Below are 21,624 nucleotides of genomic sequence, written 5' to 3' on the forward strand. Positions count from 1 at the left end.
CCTAAGCAGTGGAACACTCATCAATTTACAGATCATCATTGCTTAGAAATACACCTATTATTCTGCGGCCTGTAATACAGTAACTCCACATATATGGCAGAACACAACTGATACAAGTAAATAAACTAAATTCCATTGCTTAACACACAGGGTACAATACACATATATGGGTATATCTAAGGGGTAACATATTACTGTTTGACAGTTTATGTAACATAAACCTGTTTAACAGAATGTCTGTATGTTTCTATACGCATTGTAGAAATAGAATGATACCCCTGCCCTGTTGTGCTCATTTCTCTGTATTGCGCAGAGCATTCACCCACTTTAATTGTAAGAACCTGATGTGATTCACAGCTGTCAGATGGAATGAATTCCAGTCTGCTCCTTCGACAGCCAGAGAGCTTGAGTACAGAGCAAACACATTTCATATCATACACTAGAGATCTCTCTGTGGCTAAACGGAAACACAGCAGATTGTTTCTGCACGGATACCAGATATGATATGATTCAGGTACATTAAAGAGCACCTCTGAGAAGAGAGAGATGGACGGTTGAAAGAGCTGATACAGTCACAGCTTCACATTACAGAAAATACTCCAATGTATTACCATATGTCATCTTTCCCATGAGGACAATGCATAACAGGAGGAATTCACTAGCCTTCCAAAAGGATAAATGTTCAGAAAACACTGCTGCAGTAAAGTTAGACTTGGGCTAAACTGTCGCATCTGAGCACTGCCCTAAAATGTGATCATGGTACAGGGCTAAATGTACAGCATAACAAGATAAAAATTTGCTAAAAAAAAAAAAAAAAAAAAAAATCAGCTCTAAGTGATAACTTCGCCTAGCAGCTGATGACTCGCTGGAGGGGGGCCGGCATGAGGGAGGGCTGAAGCGGTCCGGACGGCCTCCTGAATCGTGATCATCCTAAGATGGAGACCAGGGTTGACAGTGATTCCATTAGTATACAGCATCACACTTCTGGGTCTAGCGTGGGGGGGGGGGGGGGGGGGGGGGAGAGACATGGGGAAGGGGGCCATTCGCATAAACAACAAACATTACAATGTTGTATAACTTTGTAATGTGTGTTATTTAGTGAAATAATGCTTTACACCGCACTACCCCTTTAAGTCTTACCTGAAGCCACAGCTTGTTGTTTACTGCGTCCCTTCCAGTGGCAATACACTGAAATGTAGCATTCTGACCGGCATTTACCTCAACGTCTCCCAGTCTCAGGAAGTGGGGAGATTTATCTGTGTATAATGGAAAGAGAGCAAAATTATACATTCTAAACTGAAGTACATATGTAAAACATGTGAGCAGACTTGCTGAACTCTTTGGGTCCGGTAACGTTCTGCAAACTCAAACACTCGTTGTTTGACCCCCAGCAACTGTAGAGGTTTGATGCCCCCCTAGGGAGTCTTGGAAAACATGGATACTGCCTATGGCTGTATACATATTTTTCAGCACTCCCTAGGGCAGCATCCAAGTTCTGCAGCACCTGGGACTCAAATGCTGAGTGTTCAGGTAATGCTGCAGAACCCAAACAGTTCAGCAGGATCACGCAACATTAGTGCAGAGTAAAATTTTAATCTCATGGACTAAGCTTTTCAATGCCAACACAAGCCTTTCGATCTCAGGGTTACACAGTAACTATGCATGAATCATGTATCATCTTTACATATACATTTTTCTTTGCTTTATAAAACATGGTTTGAGAATAACTACTCAAACCTAAGCTAAATTTAGATTCAGATGACATTTTGCCATATAGGCAAATGTTTAGGTCAATGTCAACAGGATTCACTTGAATAGGCATCCTACGGTATCCTTTTTTTGTAGTACAAAGTAAAACACATCTGGCTCAACAGTATGACAACAGGATGTGAACCTTGCTATAGATTGGAAGTCAGGACAAACAGCTATGTTGCAATTAATCAATTAGTCTATAAATATGACAGTGAAATGGGATGGTTGATACACCGACATTGTAACAGAAAAGTGAGAATTTATTTTTCTTCCTTTAAAACAGCACATGACGTAAGCTATAAATGAGATCTTGTTGTCTCCTAGCAGAGAATGTAATTAAAAAAGGTTTCATTAGTCTATAGCTCCGTCCTAGTAATTGGTAGAGATCAATACTATTATCACTAACTGAGTGCATACAATCATGACTCACATTCATAAGTACCAATGTACAAATGCTACCCGTTTCTCAGTATGCCTAGTACATGCTGGGAATAATTACCACTCATAAAACAAACAAGAACACCTACATAGGCTTAAAAGGAATGGATTACCTAATTTGTTGACAATCTATACAAAATAATGTTTCAACATCTGGTCTTAAATAGTTGATGTTTTATTATTGTTTTTGTGTATTAATAAATAGATTACAAATCTTTTAAAGCGACTCTGTACCCACAATCTGACCCCCCCCAAACCACTTGTACCTTCGGATAGCTGCTTTTAATCCAAGACCTGTCCTGGGGTCCGTTCGGCAGGGGATGCAGTTATTGTCCTAAAAACATATTTTAATCCTGCAGCGCTGTGTCTAACGGCCGGGGCTTACATTTGTATATGCATTAGGCTGGCACCACCTCTCCGTCCTTTCTCCCCACCCTCCTCAGCATTAGGAATGATCCAGGAACATTTACTGCTGTTTGAGCTTTGCACAGGTGTCTTAACGATCCAGCCCATGTTCATTATGCACACAGGTGGGGAAGCAATCTGCCTGGAGCATTCCTAATGATGAGGAGGGTGGGGAGGAAGGACAGAGAGGATGTGCCAGCCTAATGCATATACTATGTAAGTCCCGGCCGTTAGACACACTGCTGCAGGATTAAAGGTTGTTTTAGGACAATAACTGCATCACCTGCCGAACGGACCCCAGGACAGATCTTGTATTAAAAGCAGCTATTCGAAGGTACAAGTGGTTTGAGGGGGTCAGATTGTGGGTACAGAGTCACTTTAACATTAATTCATACATACTCCAGAACAGATGTGCTACAGAACAGATTCACAGACCTCCAGGCATCATGTATTATTATGATGCTGGGAGCTCCGAATCAGTTTGAACCTTTGTGGTACTGTACTGACACAGCCTGTGTCCGAACAGTACCACAAAGATTTAAAAAGAGTTTCAGAGCTCCCAGAATCACAATGATACATGATGCCAGGAGTTCCGTGTGTGGTAGCATATTTGTGAGTCCTAAGTAGTAAGCCAACAAATTGTATTGGACAGTATTCATATACTGCGCCATTAGGTCTCTAATTCTTTACACACTTTTATAGAATGGAGTAACACAATGGTACAAGATTTTAACAAATCTTACAAGGAAGAGAAAACAAATGCCAGTGGGTGATATGGTCAGTATTATGCCAGATATGCAAAAATACTGCAGAGATACCATCACATGTTCCACAACGTCAGTGAGCTAGCCAGAACTAGGCATGGAACAACCAAACCAAGGGGGGTCTTTAGTGAAGGAAACCATCTTTCCACAAGCCACAGTCAAGTATGACACGACTTGAAAAATATCCAAGGAAGGTATCCATCCACAGACCACTATTTAGGGGTATTTGCCCCTCATCAGTGTGAACCAGGATTCTGGTAAATTGGGCAATATTCCTAGATTCACTGATGTTGAGAAACTTGTGAAGATGTCTCCACGATGTTTTAGTTGAGGTCAACCATCATTCCTTTGAAGGCAATTACTAGGCTTTTCGCCATCTGGCCAGAATCCTATGCGACACTGATAAGGGGCAAGAACCCCAAAACAGCTGTATTGGAAGGATACCTTGCCTGGGTATTTCCCAAGTCACGTCATACTTGTACTATAGAAGGACGAGGCACTCACCAAGTATTACTTGCAGAATGTAGAAAACTTTATTTCATTATTGGTGTTGGGATGCAGACAAGCGGGTGATGACCTGAGACCAAGAGGAAACGTGCCTCGTGTGTGTGTTAAATGATCGTCGCCCACTTGTCCACGTCCTAACATAAGTAATGAAATAAAGTTTTCTACATTTTGTAATACTTTGTGAGTTCCACATCCTTCTATAATACAAGATCACACAAAAACTTTTCCTATACGTTGAGCACTCGTGGTATATTCTGCTGTTAAAGGCCCTTCAGGTTTTCCGTCTACACACTCTGCCTTTGCTTACTCAATATATGGAGCTAGTAGTGCTGAGCATGCAGTCTAATTGTTTGCATCAGGTCATACTTGAGTGTTGCTTGTGGGATAACGGTTTCTTTGACTGGAGGCTCCCTTGGCTTGATGTTCCTTCCTGGTAGAAGGTCTGGCACGAGAAACACATGATGGTGTCTCCACAATATTTTTTGTATATTTCTCTTCCTGGGGGTCAATATTCATAGATTCATTGGCATTGAAAAACGTGATTGTGTGTGCACAGTGTTTTAGTTGATCTCCCTGAAGTCAACCATCATTTCCTAGTATTATGCCAATCTGCTCTATTGTTGAATGTTCATTTCCTACTTGTTCATGCCAGATAATTTATTATTGAGGGGTCTTTGTTTTGGCACCAACAAATGGCAGCACCCATTTTGAGAAGTTTTTTTTTTTTAACTTTCTAATACAATCCTGTGTTTATAAAGACAGTAGGTTTGAAAGAACACAGTGGTCATAGTAAAATGCATAGTGAACTTTTCATTTCTTTGGAATGAGATTGGTAAAACATCCCCAAGGGCCATGTTGCATTTTTTTTTTTTTATAAAAAAGGTGCCTAGCACTGTAGCCACAACTGAAAGGAACCATTTAGGAGACAACACAAATAATGCATCTCTTCGTCTAATTAAGGATTAGCACTCATTTACTAAGGTCTGCTTTCACAGTGGAGATTAGGCAGTAATTAATGTAGAAAGCAAATCATTTTCTGCACCGTGCAACAAACAAAAGAGGCTTTAACCACTATCGCTTCTTAGGCAATGTCTTAAAGTATCAATGTAAATAGTATAAAATAACAGCATAATTGCTAATGGTGACGGAGATACAGTTAAGAAAAGGTAAGTCATCCTTACCACATGGGTAGCTTAAAACTTGGATGTCATCTATGGCAATATATCCGCCCCTTCCGCCTGAGGCATCAGCTTCAAAGATTACCTGCAATTAGAAAACAAAATATACATTTTTAAGAATATATCTATCCATTGGACTATATATCACATTTATATCATCTTTTTTTATTGCTTATTTATATATGGCTTTTTTGAGAACATCTGAGTAAATCTAGCAGGAAATTATATTCATGTAAATACCCATTTAAGATTAGAAAAATATCTAAAGTTCATGGAAGGCTGAAAAGCATGAGGACCAGGTGACATTTTTAAAAGGGGTAGCCCAGCAATTAAAAACATTTTCAACGCCTCATCTGTGTCTATTTGGTGTCAAACCATCCCGTATGCCCTATAGGCTATTTAAGCTGGCTCAACTTATTTTAATGGCAGCCAGAATATATATAGCTTCCAGTTGGAAAAACCTCATCTTCACTTGGATAAGGTGAAGGACCGGGTCAACGATATCATGTTATCTGAAAAAATTGCTGCGACCAGGGGAGATACAGTGGAGGCGTTTGAACGAACCTGGAGACCGTGGTATACCTCTTCCCACGTGAGGGATATTTCGTACTATATTACTACTTGATTTGGCACTACTTGCTATTTATTTTAGCCATTAATACTGTACTGCACTATTTCTGTTTGTTCCCTATGATCATTACTTGCTTGATTGCTCTTTTTTCTTTGTTCTCTATGGAGGCCGAAAAGGCCCATATGCTTGTACTATGCATTGCCTTGCGATTGCAATAAAATTGATCTGTTTGATACTAAAAAAACTTTTTATACAGTGCTGCCCTTATCTAAAGAATAACAAAACAATTACCTCACCATGATCCACTCCGGATACCTGCCCATTCACTTCAATGGGATGACATACTCGCAGCGCCCTTAACCCCGCGGCCAGGGTACATGATTTACCGGGTCCCTGCCCAGGCTTGTTTCAGGGGCTCCCTGCGCTCAGCCAATCTTTGAGCTGCGGCGGGGAAGCACACTGATTGGCTGAGCGCCGGGAGCCCCCGCAGCAAGCCAGAGCGGGAACGTGGTAAAGTACGTACGTGGGACGCGATGGTTAAGGCCGCTGACGGGATGACAACCCCGCTGCGAGTATGTCACCCCATTGAAGTGCATTGTCAGGTATCCGCCAGCGTGAAATCTTCTGCCAATACGGTACGTGTTAACATACCCTAAGGGTGTGTTCACACGTACAGGATCTGCAGCAGATTTGATGTTGCAGATTCAAAGCAAATCTGCAGCTTCAAATCTGCGTCATCCAATCTGCTGCAGATCCTGTATGTGTGAACGCACCCTTAATGCAAATCCCCTGTTGATTTAGATTTTGAACATTATAAGGACAGTGTCCATTTATCTGCTGTTGGAACCTGGACTCACTGCACACTGTTCTGACACGTTTACGAGTATCCATAAACTAAACATAGGAACCTAATCGTGTTTTGGCATTGTATTCAAATTTTTATCCTTTTTTTTTCTGCCAAGATTTTAGCTTTCTATTTTTGTGTCGTGTGCCTTTCTGTATTAAGGAGTGCCAACAATGCTGGCAACAACAGCATAAAATATTTCTAAAACTTAAAGGAGAAGTCCGGCCAAAATTAATTTTTTATATGTTATTACTTATGGAAAGTTATACAATTTTCTAATGTACACTAATTATGGGAAATGCTTATATACTGCTATTTCCCTTAATTTAGTGTATCAGGAAATGTTAGAATTCTCTCAGAACCAGTGACGTCACGGCGAATGGTGTAATTCCTATGGAGTGTCCAGCAGGGGGCGCTCTATATTTAGAATCAATGAGTACCATTGACTTCTATATATAGTGCGCCCCTGCTGGACACTCCATTGGAATTACAATGGATGTGTGTGTGTATGTAATGTAATGTTATGTACTGGTTATGTACTGTACTTTGCGATTGAATATATTAATGGAATACTTTGGGGAGCAAGTATCCCATAAATGTATTCAATAAATACATTTGCAGGGCACCGAGCAGGGAGGGAGAGAAGTGCCATCTACCTCCCCCCCCTCCCTGTTCGGTGCTGGGCACATATACAAAGTACTACTCCACCATTATCTGCAGATAATGGGGGAGTAGTACTTTGTATATGTGCCCAGCAGGGAGGGGGGAGGTAGATGGCACTTCTCTCCCTCCCTGCTTGGTGCCCTGCAAATGTATTTATTGAATACATTTATTGGATACTTTGGGGAGCAAGGACACTTGCTCCGCAAAGTATTCCATAAATGTATTCAATCGCAAAGTACAGTACATAACATTACATTAAATACACACATCCATTGTAATTCCAATGGAGTGTCCAGCAGGGGCGCACTATATATAGAAGTCAATGGTACTCATTGACTTCTATATATAGAGCGCCCCCTGCTGGACACTCCATAGGAATTACACCATTCGTCGTGACGTCACTGGTTCTGAGAGAATTCTAACATTTCCTGATACACTAAATTAAGGGAAATAGCAGTATATGAGCATTTCCCATAATTAATGTACATTAGAAAATTGTATAACTTTAAAAAATAAATTTTGGCCGGACTTCTCCTTTAACATTTGAAAGGATTTCTTACCACTCAAGGTGACAGTAAAAACAGAAGACTTAACTATGGTTGTCATATCAGATGAAGTTGCCCAGTATTTTTAGGCCAAGTAAAAATAATATAATGTGCACAAAGTGTGTGAGCATGTTAAGTAAAATCCGTACAGAAAGAGATAGCAAACATACAAAGCAGGTTCAAATCCGATTTCCATCTCAATTGCCAGGTAAAAAGGATGGGTGTAGAAATGACTGCACGTGTGAATTATGACACTATAATGCTACGCTGCAGTCATCTCTGGACATTGAATGAGATTTTTGTCCAGCCCCTTTTCCTCATTGAATCTGAAGGAAGCTTTTTCACACATAAATATGCTGTAAAAGCAGTCTGGAGAAGAGCGGAATATGCAGAGCATGGTATGCATAGTATTAAAAATAAAAAAAACTACATGCTGGTACTTTATCCTACACACACACACAATATTTTTTTTTTATTCAAATCAACTGTCAGAGAGGTATATAAATTTGTAATTTACTTCTGTTTAAAAAAAAAAACCTCAAGTCTTCCAGTACTTATCAGCTGCTGTGTATCCTGTAGGAAGTGGTGTTTTATTTCCAGTCCGACAGTGCCACCTCTGTTCATGACAGGAACTGTCCAAATCAGTAGCAAAAGCCTCTCTTGATGTGGGCAGAGGTGGCAGGAGAGAGCACTGTGTCATACTGGAGAGAATAGACTACTTCCTGGGAGGACATACAGCAGCTGATAAGTACTGAAGACTGATGATTTGTAAATAAAAGTAAATTACAATTCAATTTATTTAGGGAGGGTTTGTATCTGGAGTACCCTTTTAACAGTGCACCTGGTCACCCAGCTAGGCCTATACATCTGAAGCTGACCAAGCTACAATTCCCAGCACAGACGATAAGTTAGGAGGATACAGCAATATACTAAATGTCCCTTTATTTTTGGGACTAGTGAGAATCGAAGAGGTCAGGCTGGTCACATTCTTTACAAAAGAAATGGAAAATCTAGCCCTAAAATTTGTTCAATGGGCAGTCATTATAAGAAGGAAAACTGGATCTGGCCCACTGAAGCCTGCCCTACGCTTTCCTGTCCCATAAATAAAGCGAACATCCCATTTCAATGGACTGTGGGATCTGCAGGCTTGTTTATGAACGCAGCAGCCCAGGCTTGCTCCATGTAACTCCTGTGTGACCCATGGGCAATTATTCTACAGCAACAACAAAAAATCTATTCCACATATGTTAATTACGCATTGTAGCACAATCGCTGAGACTCCAGCCCTCAATTTACACATTATAAAAGAGAAAACAAAGTACATTAACAGCTATAAACATAATTCAACTGGTGCAAATCCCCAAAGGTCTATGAATATACAAGTAACCACACGTCGAAAAAAATTAATTGGCTCAAAATCACCACAGACGTAAAGACCCTCTACCAACGCAAAGATTGATCTGTAGGTTTTTGGATTGGGAAAAGGCATACATACAGATAATTCTCTGAAAAATGAATTATCTTCCACATGGAGGGAAACCCAAGAACACCAACTATAAAAACGCAATATCCAGGCACATGCAGGTGCATTATTTTTGCAATTGAAAACTTGTTGGCTGTTTGTGGTAGGTGTGCTAGGAGCAGCTGCATTTTAAAAAGGGGTCTCCTATAACCAGAGAATGCCTGTAAAAGGGTTAACCTGCTTTTCTCCCAGGCACGTCCCCAAGGCATACGTTCTGAGATGAGTGTGAGTGGCCAGTGATGAGCTGAGCGACCTGTCAGCTCAGACGGGCCACTCTAAAGCTGCAATGCGCAGTAACGTGGAGGAAGCAGGTCGCAGAAGCAGCCCTGGAGTGTGGATGGGTAATATAAACTGTTTGGGCAAGGGCTGCAAGGATATCGGTAACAATGTCTGTGCAGATCTTGCTAAATGATCATCGGGCCCCCATTGGCCCACGTAATAGGACCCTAGGCTTAAAGAGTCACTGTCATATTATTATTTATTTATTTTTTTTGCAGAAATCAATAGTCCAGGCGATTTTAAGAAACTTTGTAATTTCGTTTATTAGCCAAATATGCCATTATCTGCATTTAAAAAGCCTTTTCCCAGGTCCCCGCCTCCCTCCTCTTTTCCATCCACTGCAAAAAAATCAGGAAAATGTGACTTGTTGCATCAGACATACCCAGTCTGTTCTATAGAGAGGGGAGGGGGAGGAGGGAGTTAGCCGACAGCAGAGAGCAGGTAACAGAGAATTACAGGCACGGAGCTGGGTGACAGCTGTAATCAGAGCTCAGAGAGGTCAGTGCTGACTGTCAGAGGAGATAAAGGGTGAGGTATTTGTAGATTCACTCTTTGTTGTCCTGTTTTGGTCTTTTATTTAGCTCTCTCCTTAGGAGAACAATGAAGACAGGGGGGAGAGCTATAAATGGCTTTTTCATGATAAAAATGCATTTTTCGGCTAATAAACCTAAATACAAAGTTTCTTAAAATCGTCTGTACTATTGATTTCTGCAAAAAAAAAAAAAAAAAAATTTCACGACAGTGACACTTTAAGTGCAGAGGGAGAGTAAGGGCCCTATTACATTAAAAGATGTCTGAAAGATTTTTTTCAGCCAAAGGAATGGATTAAAAACAGAGAGCAGGTCGTAAAGATAAGACTGAGATTTATCCTCTTTTCAGATTCATTCCTGGCTTTGGCTGAAAAAAAAAATCAGTAAAATAATCTGTCAGACATCTTTTGGTGTAATAGGGCCTTAACCCCTTAAGGACAGAGCCAATTTAGATTTTTGCGTTTTATTTTTTTCCTCCTTGTGCTTAAAAGGCCATAGAACTTGCATTTTTCCACCTAGAAACCCACATGAGCCCTTATTTTTTGCGTCACTAATTGTACTTTGCAATGACAGGTATGTAATGACGATATGTAACATGTATAACTTATATTGTATCTGATGGCCTGTAAAAAATTTAAACCATTGTCAACAAATATACGTCACTTAACCCTTAGGGGACACAGCCAGTTTTCATTTTTGCGTTTTCGTTTTTCCCTCCTCGTGTATATAAGGCCATAGCGCCTGCATTTTTCCACCTAGAGACCCAAATGAGCCCTTATTTTTTGCGCAACTAATTGTACTTTGCTATGGCAGATGTAATTTTTGCCTAAAATGTGCTGGGAAACCAGAAAAAAATTATATGAGTGGTGAAATTGAAAAAAAAAATGTTTTTTTGTTTAATTTTGGGGGGGGTTGTTTTTACCATGTTCGCCCTGGGGTAAAACTGACTCGTTATATATGTTCCTTAAGTTGTTACGATTACAACGATATGTAACATGTATAACTTATTTGATTTGATGGCTTGTAAAAAATTAAAACCTTTTAAAGAAAATATATGTTCCTTAAAATCGCTCCATTCCCAGGCTTATAGCGCTTTTATCCTTTGGTCTATGGGTCTGTGTGGGGTGTAATTTTTTGCGCCATGATGTGATCTTTCTATCGGTACCTTGATTGCGCATATATGACTTTTTGATCGCTTTTTATTACAATTATTCTAGATTTGATGCGACCAAAAATGCGCAATTTTGCACTTTGGGATTTTTTGGCGCTGACGCCGTTTACCGTGTGAGATCAGGAATGTGATTAATTAATAGTTCGGGCGATTACGCACGCGGCGATAGCAAACATGTTTGTTTATCAATTTATTTATTTTTATTTATAAAATGGGGAAAGGGGGGTGATTCAGACTTTTATTAGGGGAGGGGATTTTGTGTTATTAAAAATACATTTTTCTTTTACTTTACACATATACTAGAAGCCCCCCTGGGGGACTTCTAGTATATGCACTCTGATCTCTCATAGAGATCCATGCAGTATAGTTATACTGCATGAATCCATGAGATCGGTGTTCTATTACTTTTGGCTGCTGCAGCCAAAAGCAATAGAATGCCGAGCCGGGATCAGCGCCATTACGGAGCAGACCCCGACCCGGGATGGATGCGGGGATCGCCCCCCCGCAATCGCGCCGCAGGGGGGCGATCCCCCCACTAGACCACCAGGGATGGAGATGAGCAAGTATTTAGAAGCAGCTGTCAACTTTGACAGCTGCTTCTAAGTACTTAATTAGCGGGCACGGCGATCGGACCGTGCCCGCTAATAGCCGCGATCCCGGGCTACACGCGGCACCCGGGATCGCGGCAGTTCAGAGGGGGGTCACCGCGCGACCCCCTTCTGAACTCCCATAGCGGCACGAGGACGTTCAATAAGGTCCTGGTGCAGCTATGGGTTAAAATCGCTCCATTCCCAGGCTTATAGCGCTTTTATCCTTTGGTCTATGGGGCTGTGTGAGGTGTCATTTTTTGCGCCATGATGTGTTCTTTCTATCGATACCTTGATTGCGCATATATGACTTTTTGATCGCTTTTTATTACAATTTTTCTGGATTTGATGCGACCAAAAATGCGCAATTTTGCACTTTGGGATTTTTTTGCGCTGACGCCATTTACCGTGCGAGATCAGGAATGTGATTAATTAATAGTTCGGGCGATTACGCACGCGGCGATAGCAAACATGTTTGTTTATTTATTTACTTTTATTTATAACCTGGAAAAAGGGGGGTGATTCAGACTTTTATTAGGGGAGGGGGATTTTTACTATTAACAACACTTTTTTTTTTTTACTTTAAGGTTACAAACCCACTTGGCGGGTCTGCAGCGAGTCTCCATGCTGCGTTTTTGTAGCGAGACTCGCTGCAGATCCCGGCCCTATACTTTTAATGGCAGACAAACACATGTACATCCCTGCTGCGAGTTTGTCTGCAGCCCACCCCATTAACCCCCCGGCCGCCCCCCCGCAGCCCCGATCGCACGCCCCCCCCCCGCAGCACCGATCGCACGCCCCCCCCCGATCGAGCGGCCGGGGCTGCAGGGGGGCGTGTAAGCGATCGGTGCTGCGGGGGGGGGGGGGGGGGTCGTGCGATCGGTGCAGCGGGGGGGGGCGATCGGGCGGCCGGGGCTGCGGGGGGGGGGGGCGATCGGGCGGCCAGGGCTGCTGGCGGCTGGCTGGAGCATATACTTCACCTGGTCCCCGCTACGGCTTGCTGAAGACGTCGGGAACCGCCGGAGCCGGGATCAGGTGAAGTATCAGCTCCGGCGGCCGGGGGGGTTAATGGGGTGGGCTGCAGACAAACTCGCAGCAGGGATGTACATCCCTGCTGCGTGTTTGTCTGCCATTAAAAGTATAGGGCCGGGATCTGCAGCGAGTCTCACTGCAAAAACGCAGCATGGAGACTCGCTGCAGACCCGCCAAGTGGGTTTGTAACCTAACACTTATACTAGAAGCCCCCCTAGGGGACTTCTAGTATAAGTGCTATGATCTCTCATAGAGATCTATGCAGCATAGATATGCTGCAGAGATCCATGAGATAGGCACTCGTTTACTTCCGGCTGCTGCAGCCGGAGGTAAACGAGTGCCGAGCCGGGGACGGCGCCATCTTGGAGCGGTCCCCGGCCGGCTTCAGAAACTGAGATCGCTCCTCCGGGATAACATCCCGGAGGAGCGATCTCCGCCACTAGACACCAGGGAACAGCTGAATCCGGTAATCGGATGCAGCTGTCATGTTTGATAATACCTACGGTCCCGGGCTACAAGCGGCACCCGGGACCGCCGCGGTTCAGAGCGGGGTCGCCGCACGGCCCCGCTCTGAACGTCCTTACCGGCATACGCCCGATGTTGTTAAGGGGTTAAAGGGGTTATTCAGCACTACAAAAACATGGCCACTTTTCCCCCTACTGTTGTCTCCAGTTCAGGTGCGGTTTGCAATTAAGCTCCATTTACTTCAATGGAACGGAGTTTCAAAACCCCACCCAATCTGGAGACAACAGTAGGGGAAAAGTGGCCATGTTTTTGCAGCGCTGGATAACCCCTTTTACCCTGGGCTGGGAAATGGGAATGCCTCCTGGTTACGTGTACCTAATTTACATATTAAAAAGCAAATTTCCTTTATTCTTCTTAGGGTCCATTTACACAGAAAGATTATCTGCCAAAGATTTGAAGCCAAAGCCAGGAATGGATTTGAAAAGAGAAGAAATCTCCGGCTTTCCTTTATGACCTGATCTCTGTTTATAGTCTGTTCCTGGCTTTGGATTCAAATCTTCGGCAGATAATCTGTCAATCTGTGTAAATGGACTCTAACTTCTAGTATAAGTGGCCATAAAAGATGCTGTCTGCAAATCTGTCCACTAAACTAGAAGGGTGGGGATTGAAAATCAATTTGTGTGTGTGTGGGGAAGGGGGGGGGGGGATTTTGTTCTGTATTGTGTTTGTCCTTCCTGGTTGAGCAGTTCCCAGAATGCAATGCTTTTCCTCAGCTGACCATCACAGTCCCCCACCCACCACAATCAGTGAAATCAGTGCAGCAGCTGCTTCTGGCTGGTCAGAGATGGTGAATCACTCAGGGGATTGGGGGATCCAGCCAAGCCTCCTGGGACATCACGCCCTGCCCCCTGTGCATCATCAGCCTGTGCTCAGCAAACATACACAATGTGAGACAGAGGCCTGGAAGATTTGTCTCCTGGGGGGGTGGGGGATAGCAGAAGGAGCAGGAGACAATGAGGATTTGCACAGGGGCCATTTTTCTTCACTTCCTGGATTGCCATCAGCTACCAGTGTGGCAGAAACGCAAAGATACGGTAATACATTGTATAGACACATCTATATAACTTTTAACGTACTTTTGATAAAAAACAAGTTTTTCTTATCCGGAGTTTCCCTTTAAACAATCCAGAGATCAAGCTTACATATTGATTGAATTAAAACCAGACATTGTGAAATGACACATTGACAACAATGATTTTTTCCAGGCTCCAACAATCAAATACAGTGGCAAAAGATTAAGGGCCTGCTGTATAAGAGAAAAAAAACATAAAATAAAGAAGAAGAGTTGCTGCTGTGACACCAGACAGGAGCAATTACTCTCTCTGCACATTAATCTCAGCAGCCTGGCAGTTTCTACCAAACTAACATGAGTAACCTGCATGAACCTTCCCTATGACATCAATCAGCAAGAAGTACCCTGGACGGGACTTTTTTTTTCAAGGCAAAGAAGCTTACAAATGTTACATTAGAGGAATAATAAAACTATTTCATGCTGTAGTTACATTATGTAGATAAAAGCTTAGAAGTTGCAGGGCTTCAGACACTGTTCGGGTGCCGATGCTGCGGTTCCCTGAGCAGCTGATCGGTGAGAGCGCCGGCACCATGCTGATCGGTGAGAGCGCCGGCACCATGCTGATCGGTGAGAGCGCCGGCACCATGCTGATCGGTGAGAGCGCCGGCACCATGCTGATCGGTGAGAGCGCCGGCACCATGCTGATCGGTGAGAGCGCCGGCACCATGCTGATCGGTGAGAGCGCCGGCACCATGCTGATCGGTGAGAGCGCCGGCACGTCTCAGAAGTATATGTTTCAAAATGAGAGTCTAGTATGTATATCCACACCCAATGACAAATAACTGTATAATGTGGCAAACTTTTTTGCCCCTCGACAATCCCACTGGACTCCAATCTCATATTTTACCTCCACAAACACACTGCAGCAAACTATCAGGACAGGAGACAAAACTGTGCTGATGTCTTTAGTGCAAAGAGAATTGTCTCGAACTGTCCGTGTCAGGAACTGTCCAGAGCAGGAGAGGTTTTCTATGGGGATTTGGTACTGCTCTGGACAGTTCCTGACATGGACAGTTTGAGACAATTCTCTTTGCACTAAACACATGTCAGGAACTCCAGAGCAGTACCAAATCCCCATAGAAAACCTTTCCTGCTCTGGACAGTTCCTGTCATGGACAGAGGTGGCGGCAGAGAGCACTATGTCAGACTGTAAAAACTACACCACTTCCTGCAGGACGTACAGCAGCTTATAAGTACTGCAAGTGGTGAGATTTTTTTAAATAGAAATAAATTACAATACAAATCTATATAACTTCCTCACACCAGCTAACTTTACCGGAGTACCCTTTAAATAAATACAAGTACAGGAAAGTAGTAGTGCAAACAGTGTTAATGTCAATATCATGTGCAAATGTACTATATCAGATATGGTCAAAGTTGTTAAAGTTCCTTTGCATTGCTATCAACAGATGGATAGCATCAAAAACCTTCACACAGGTAGTGCGTGGAGAAGTGCTAAGTGCACATATATTACATACAATCATAGCAAACACAATTGATGTGCCTCACAGTAAGCAAATAAACTGCAACACATGCTCCACAAAAGGACAACCCCTGCCCTAAATGGGACAACTCACACTTCCCTGTGCCAGGGATGGCGATTCCTAAAGTATATTGGCCAGGAGTAACTGTACTCCTGTTTCTTATCTTTGCACCTATACCTTCTATTGCCACAAAGCTGATGTGTGTCCAGGTTTTCTGCATCAAAAAAATCATTACTAATTTTCTGTGACCTAGATGTCATATCTAAAATATAAAAATTGATGCCACAGTTACACTATGACATGTTTTCCCACCAAAAACAATGATATATACATAACATTGTTTTCAAATGCTAAAAACTAAACTGTGTGAACAGCCACAGTAAGCTTTACAGGGAACCAATCACCTAAAAATTGCCTATTAACCTATGAAAATGTGCTACCCTCTGGCCATAAAACTTACAAGCCGAAAACTAAATTTTTTAAAAATTGGTGGGCTGTATTCAAATCAGCTCCAGGTAGGCATCCGGGTGTGAGCCGCTATTCTGTAGTCACAGTCCCTTGGTCATACCCCTGCTGTAATCACACCCTTCTGGGCGTGATTCAAAATGCATAAATTTCTGTGACGTCACACAGGCGCGCCACATTCCTCGCGTCGGCTCACCAATTTTAAAAAGTGAGTTTTCGGCTCTTAAGTTTTATGGACGGAGGGCAGAAAAACGTGTGGGAAGTGAGCTGGGTGATATAACAGCACATTTCAATAGGTTAATAGGAAATTTTTAGGTGATTTGTTCCCTTTAAAGATGTTATACTTCTACATGAATAAATGCAGCATTTCCTGTACATTTTGGAAAACTGGTATACACACTGGATATCAGGAATACATTTGGCATTCTAAAGCCTTTCTATGAAAGCGCAATCAGACAATGTGATCCATAAACACGATGTCAAGAGACAAAATCACAAGACCAATCTGACCACACACGTTAGCCAAGTTGGATGGGATTTACAGTAGCAGTGATGTTCTTGAATAAAGCAAACCAATCTAGTACTTCAAGTCTCGGGTCTCTAAATTCGCTTGGAAAATGACCAGGCAAACAAGACAATAACAGGAAACCTCCAAATCTATTCACCAAACCTGCAAATGTTCCACAATAGTTTTTTTTTTATTTATTAACACCGCAAAACATTGTGGGTGATTAAGTTACAGAATGGCAAGCAGTTTAACTACATAAAAAAAAACTTGGGTCTCCTACTGTAATAAGGAGTCAAAGAGGAGTTGTGGCTCAGTGTTTGTGCCACACTCTAGCACTCCTCACACCACTCCTTCATGAATAATCTCTGCTGCCCGGCCTCCTGCTCACTCACACTGTCAGCCAGTGTCTGGGTGTTTATTTCAGACATAAAACTGCCTACAGAGAACTGAGGCTTCCGACAAGGATATCTCCGTCCTGGGACCGGATCCAGGAGCGGGACTTGGCGAGATGGGGTAAGTATCCGGGGCTCTAGCTGGGGGTCGGGCGGCCCTCCCCATGGCAATGGGGGGGGGGGGGGGTGTGTGACAGGTTCCCTTAAAAATACAGAGTCATGAAAATTTACTGAACGTGTGAATCAGGCATTGGTCTTCATTCATTACATGTTTTAGAAGAAGTAAACTTCCCGATTATTATGATACATACAAAGTAATTTCCCCACTAGGACAGACACTTAAAGAATATGTTCAATAGAAGATCTCATTTTATCTAATCAGCAAAAATGCAGCGTGCCAGAACCCTATACTAGCCATTGATTATTAGGGCTCTCCATCTGAATAGACATACAGGTTACTTACAGAATCACACTGCTGTTAACGCTGACCTTTCAGTGACAAATTTTTATTTCTATTATAATTTATTCCTAGATATTTAAAAGCAATTTCACAGCGTCCATGAATATTTTGCACTCCAAGTGGCCAATAAAGACACTCATATTTTCTTAATCAGAATGTTATAGCTGCTTAATGCAACAGAGCATTTTAGGTAAAGTGTTGCCTATGGTTCCAGCTCACAAACCGTAATCACTTCATTAATATCACAGCAGGAGGAAAGTTCTCCAGATCACAAACAAAGCTATGAAATAAACAGGCTGAGAGACCCTAAAAAATAGGAAAATACACTGTACTATGAATATGAAAAGGCAGCAGCTCTGCATTTGTCTCTCTTACATGGTTTGCAATCCTTAGAGAAAACAAAGCTGCACTTTGGTTTTCCACTTGTACAAGACTGCATGGCACCTTTTCACTAAACTTCGGTTTACCAAGACACAGCTAGAAATACTTATAAAATGATGCCTATCAAATGTCTGGGAATGTGTATTGCAGTTGCAGTTATTGTCCTAAAAAACAACTTTTAAACTTGCAGCCCTATGTCACATGGCTGTGGCCTAGAGGGACTACGCATTAGGCTGGCACGGCCTTGCTGTCCCTCCTTCCCACCCTCGCTTTAAGTCTGATTGTTCAACATTTGAATACTGGTGGCTGAAGTTGGATGCCGGCCTAGGAAGTCTGGGAAAACATGACTACAGCCTGTGGCCTATGGGGGCATCCATGTATTCCAGGACTCCCTAGTAGGGATGGTCCGAACCTGCCGAGGTTCGGGTTCGTATGAACCCGAACGCTCGGCAGCAGATTCCCGCTGTCTGCCCGCACCGTGAAGCGGGCGGATACAGCGGGAGTAACGCCTGGAAAACTGGGATACAGCCTATGGCTATGGCTGTATCCCAGTTTTCCAGGCGGTCCTCATGCTGGATCCACCCGCTCCACGGAGCGGGCAGACAGCGGGTATCATTACCGAGGGTTTGGGTTCGTACGAACCCGAACCGAACTCGGTTCGGACCTTCCCTACTCCCTAGGGCTGCATACAACTTCGTCAGCCACCAGTATCCAATTGCCAAATGACCAGGCATGCTTGAGTCAAGCTAATCTCCCAAGTGTTCCTCTGCAACAAGTTTGTACTATCTCTTTTGCAAAGGCATTTTGCTTATCAGTGTTTATATGAAATGCCTCACACAATATGTATGCTTCCCTTTCTATCATTATGGTTAGAAACTCGTATTCTCTGTCCTCACTTGAACAGCATACCAAAAAGGTTTCTTATGGAAACTGAAAAGTTGTGAAAGTTTAAGAAATTATCTGCACACACTTTCTGCCGTTATTGAAATAAAAGATTCAAAGCCTTCTGGATACGTCTTGGAGCTGAAAAATATCAGAATTTAATGGACACTTCCATCGACAGATAATGCTCTTTTATCCTGACAATTCAGAACATTGCGTTCCCATTTTTGGAGGTGAACGAGACATTCCAATTTACACTCTGACACTTATCAGCCTTGAAACAATGCAGAGTAACTGGCACGCTCCAAGTGTACACAGGAGTACAAGCTCCTAGAATCAAGTCTGCTGACCGTGAAAAAGCGTAAAGAGAACTCACACTGAACAAGCGGTATGACCTGCCAGCCGCATGTTATAGAACTGCAGGAGTACAAGAGTAATATACAGGGGAAAAGATTCAGCATAACTTGTATTAGATTTCTTTAAATCTTTCTTCTAGGCTTGGCAGTCCTGTGACTTCTCTTTGTTTGGAAGCTCACATAGGGAAGGCAGCAACTCCTTCAGCGAAACCGCCCACTTGACCCCTAAGCAGAACATTATCTATACTGTAAGTTATACAGTTTCTTGTAAGAAGATTTAGTATATAACTTTTTTTTTGCCCCCCAAAATAAAACGGGTTCCAGAAATTTATATAGATGTGTAATTGCCTTCTATTTGAAATTGTTTTATATTCCAGTACTTATCAGCTGTTGTATGTGGCGTTTTCATTCCAATCTGACAGAGCGCTCTTTGCTGCCACCTCTGTCCATGTCAGGAATTGTAGCAGTAGCAAATCCCCAGAGGCAGAGAGCACTGTGTCAGACTGGAAAGAAGACACCACTTCATGCAGGGCATACGGCAGCTGATAAGTACAGAAGACTTGAAATTTTTAAACAGCAGTAAATTTCAAATCAATATATAATTCTGACACCAGTTAATTTGAAAGAAATAAAATTTGCCGGAGTTGTTCTTTTAAATGTACAGTAACCCCAAATTACTTGTTTAAAGGGAACCTGTCAGTCGGGATGCCGTGGCGGGGCCCGGCATAGGTAACCATCCCTCGGAGTCCCGCTGCTGGATTCGGTCCCTGGGCGGAGAAATCATGACCCGAAGCGGAGCGCGCGCATTATGCAAAGTAGGGGAGATGAGTCCCACGTCCATAGAAAATAACTGCTCCAGTCATTTTCTATGGACGTCGGACTCATTTCACCTGCTTTGCATAATGTGCGCACTCCGCTTCGGGACGTGATTACTCTGCCCAGGGATCGGATCCAGCAGTGAGACTCCGAGGGATGGTTACCTATGCCAGGCTCCACTGGGGTGTCGGGGGGCTCTACCGGGGTGTCGGGGGGGCTCTACCACGGCATCCCGACTGACAGGTTCCCTTTAACCAATACGGAGGTTTGTACAAGCTCATCCACAAAACAAGCTCTCCAAACATGTAATATGTATATCTTCCCCACAGTTTTTATATCAAGATGGCAAAGAATGAATAAAATAAGACACCCAAATGTTCATCTTCCCAATTAGCATTGAGATAAACAATGACTGCTGAACGTGTCTCCATTAGTTCTTCATAAAATATACTAGAAGCAGAGAGGTTACAAAAGAAAATGGCCATCTGACAGCAGGGAACAAAGCAGGAGAGTCACGTGCCAACACCTAATTCTTCCTGTGTGATTTTTAATGTTTGGACTTACAGCCAAAAGCACATTGGCAATCTCATCACCTTCTGTGCCCATCATGGACAGCAAATAACAATACGCCAGAAAGCAGCATTGCTTTGCTTTTAATGCCAGGAAGACTGTGCTTAACAATTGTTTTCCAAACTACTTAAGAAATTCATTAGAGCTTCTGCTAATACTAAAGAACGTGCTCATGACATTCACATGGTGCACTCAATCTGGAAGGAAGCCACAGGCTTGACACACACACACACACACACACACACACACACACACACACACACACACACATATATATGCTAACGGAGCACTATTTGGTCAAAGGGAGCACAATAAAACATCATTGAAACCTATGGGGATTGTAACGGATTCAAAAAACAAATGACCCCTGAGGAAGTCCGGTAGGGCGGACGGAACGTGTGGGGCTCTTCCTACTGACACCCCGTTGTGTTCCTGTTCACAGTTTATTTGGTGGTAGCTATATATTGTTTGGGTATCACTTTGTCATCATTGTTTATTTGCATATATGATTTGCCACATTTATCAGGGTTTATATCACTTTTGATTTGTTAGTGTTGATAGTTTGTCTTGAACAGGGCACATAATATCCTTATTACGGGGTGTCATTGTGGATGAGACCTCACATGGTGTCTCCATGTTTGGTTTATGTTTTTTTAGTGTTTTTAACTTTAGGACCGTTGTTATTTAGTTTTTCTTTTTTGTACCTGTAGAATAAAGTACTATATTATTTCATTGATCTTATTTGTGGTGTGCTTATTTATTATATGGCATATACTTTTTTTGTAGCTTTTTGGATTATAACTGATCCTACAATTTCTGTTTCGCTAAAACGGAATAAGATGACGGAATGGTGCCGGAAGGACGAACACTAATGTGAATGTAGCCTTAACGCTAGTATTTACGCTGTAAGGCTAAAATGAATGCC

At 42.7% G+C, this 21,624-nt stretch overlaps 1 protein-coding gene across 7 annotated transcripts in view; it reads right to left on the reverse strand.

Moving 5' to 3' along the window:
- Window positions 1-21,624, reverse strand: part of PTPRK (protein tyrosine phosphatase receptor type K) — a 255,773-nt gene that overhangs the window by 164,391 nt on the left and 69,758 nt on the right. For all 7 annotated transcript variants that reach the window (XM_069974941.1, XM_069974940.1, XM_069974946.1 and 4 more), the window contains exons 4-5: window positions 5,048-5,129; window positions 1,141-1,256 (exon numbers count right to left, since the gene is read on the reverse strand). In XM_069974941.1, coding sequence (XP_069831042.1) covers window positions 1,141-1,256; window positions 5,048-5,129 — 198 coding nt within the window. The remainder of the gene's footprint in view (window positions 1-1,140; window positions 1,257-5,047; window positions 5,130-21,624) is intronic.

This window comes from Dendropsophus ebraccatus, chromosome 6, assembly GCF_027789765.1.
Source record: "Dendropsophus ebraccatus isolate aDenEbr1 chromosome 6, aDenEbr1.pat, whole genome shotgun sequence".
Classification (NCBI taxonomy): domain Eukaryota; kingdom Metazoa; phylum Chordata; class Amphibia; order Anura; family Hylidae; genus Dendropsophus; species Dendropsophus ebraccatus.